Source organism: Sinocyclocheilus anshuiensis, unplaced genomic scaffold (genome assembly GCF_001515605.1).
Source record: "Sinocyclocheilus anshuiensis isolate Anshui unplaced genomic scaffold, SAMN03320099.WGS_v1.1 scaffold11956, whole genome shotgun sequence".
In the NCBI taxonomy this organism is placed as follows: domain Eukaryota; kingdom Metazoa; phylum Chordata; class Actinopteri; order Cypriniformes; family Cyprinidae; genus Sinocyclocheilus; species Sinocyclocheilus anshuiensis.
Genome location: NW_015550180.1, coordinates 1 through 1,875, shown reverse-complemented (window position 1 = coordinate 1,875; position 1,875 = coordinate 1). Strand labels below are relative to the sequence as shown.

General features: G+C 41.3%; 1 protein-coding gene across 1 annotated transcript; it reads right to left on the bottom strand.

Annotated features, from left to right (window-relative positions):
• Positions 1-522: 522 nt before the first annotated feature.
• On the bottom strand, positions 523-1,447 carry LOC107660997 (TIMELESS-interacting protein-like). The gene is made up of 3 exons (XM_016450435.1): positions 1,373-1,447; positions 732-883; positions 523-625 (listed from the first exon to the last, which is right to left on the bottom strand). The coding sequence occupies exons 2-3, from the start codon at positions 868-870 to the stop codon at positions 525-527; spliced, it is 240 nt and encodes a 79-aa protein (XP_016305921.1). The 5' UTR covers positions 871-883; positions 1,373-1,447; the 3' UTR covers positions 523-524.
• Positions 1,448-1,875: the final 428 nt, after the last annotated feature.

Here is a 1,875-nt window from a genome sequence, read left to right as displayed (position 1 = left end):
ACTATATAAACTAACTTCACAAGTTTCACTTGCACTGATATGGCAAGATGTTTTCTCTTAGTTGTCCTCTTTCACGGCCAGCTCTTTTCATCTTGCTGGTTAAATGTGTTTAAATTCTTTGTATTTTTCAATCTTTGGCAGTAAATCACACTGACTCTCTCGCGAGAAGTGAATCAAAGTTTCAAGGCATGTGATTGGCTGTTCACTTCTGATGTCACACTTTCATGTGCATGTGCTCCATAAAGTTGCTGAGATTTGCTATACATTATATATACGCACTATATGTATGCAGATAGATACATTTGGAAATAATATATCCAACTTTATATACAGAACTGTGCAATAATACGGTTTACATTTTGCGACAAAAACCATCATGCAGCCAATAATTGCTATATAGTATATATTGCTTTTCCGGAGTATACTGTATGAGCGCAGGTCAAGTAGGACGTTAATGCAAACACAGACTGTCTGCTAAAACAAACAAATTATTATAAGTAATTATCAATTAACTGGCATCTGGTTCAGTACCTGTTTGCATCCAGTTTAGGCTGAGGCCTCTTCACTGTTCGTCTTTTTGCCACTGGCACTTCTGCTAGTTTTGACACTTCTCCTTCCTCCTCACCTAAACATGTAGCATGGGAACAGCTCACATTACTATAGCATCAATTGGACAAAGATTCCTAAAGATTTTGAGCACTTATAGCATAGGAGCACCATGAAAGACAGACCCTCTCCATTGCCAAAAGGATCCTCCTCGATGTCTCCTTGACCAGGCGATGGAGGAGGAGGGAGAGGAGGGAACCTCTCATCCTCTATGTGCTCATAATCTGGAATGTCAAACGCGTCATTTTCTAACGGATCGAGCATGGTGCACGGGATCCTGTAGAGAGATAGGAGCATATGCTCAATTCTACAACACAATAATTATACTTTCAGTGGCGTTCAAGTAAATTATTGGCTTCAATGACTTCAATGTTAAAAAAAAATCTTATTTTTGCAGTATGTTTAAATAGACGGCCGAGTATGCGTTGCACGCTATATTCATCCAAACAATGTCACGGACTCATTTATGAAAATAATGAAGTTTATGGGTTTAAAAAATAGTCTGAAAAGTACATAAACTGTACAAAACAATGGTACATGATTTAATTATCGGAACTAATCCTTATATTAGCACACCTAGCGCACATACAATCATAGAACTAAACAGATTAATGTAAACGTAACGTTAAAGGAGAGCTGTTTGTTACTGTCACAGCATTTTGGCGCCAGACAACGTCAATCCGCACATCGCCCTCGGTTTCGCCCATGTCTGGATATCAAGCCCAACCGATGTCACCGTCATTTCAGTGCGGTCCACCGAACTTACTGAATAAATGCTGTCAAAGGACGAAACTTCAACACCGACCGCAGCACAAGATCATCAACACGGACCACAGCCAAAGTTTCTTCCTATTGCTAATTGCTAATTCTCTTCTTCTTCTTCTTTGGAATTTTTGGCGTATTCCGCACCGTAGGCTCCACCAACTGTCAACTGTTTATATACATACATGGATGATAGTCCCGTCTCTATTCATATTTTATTTTATTGTTCATTTTATTTCGGGTTCACCCAAGCTGTATTTCTAGCTGCTGCGTGTTCAGCTCCCATGCCAAAAAACCCACTGGTAAGGAAGAAAACTGCCCACAAAATTCTTATTAACAGGCTCATGTCTGGCCCACACTGGGCCATAATGGGATTAATGTGGGCAGTCCCATAGTGTAGGCTGCTCACAGAGAGACTGCGGTGAGCCCAAAGCTGTGGGCAAGCTCCCCTGGGCAAGCCCGTACCGGGCCTGTTTAGGTTTGGTGTGGGCTGGCCCTAGCCCACTG

Bases quoted from the DNA above. Each gene is read 5' to 3' on its own strand.
- LOC107660997 (XM_016450435.1), bottom strand. From the start codon at position 870: ATGCTCGATCCGTTAGAAAATGACGCGTTTGACATTCCAGATTATGAG. The intron at 626-731 runs GTCTGTCTTTCA...CTACATGTTTAG, and splicing joins TCCTTTTGGCAATGGAGAGG to GTGAGGAGGAAGGAGAAGTG.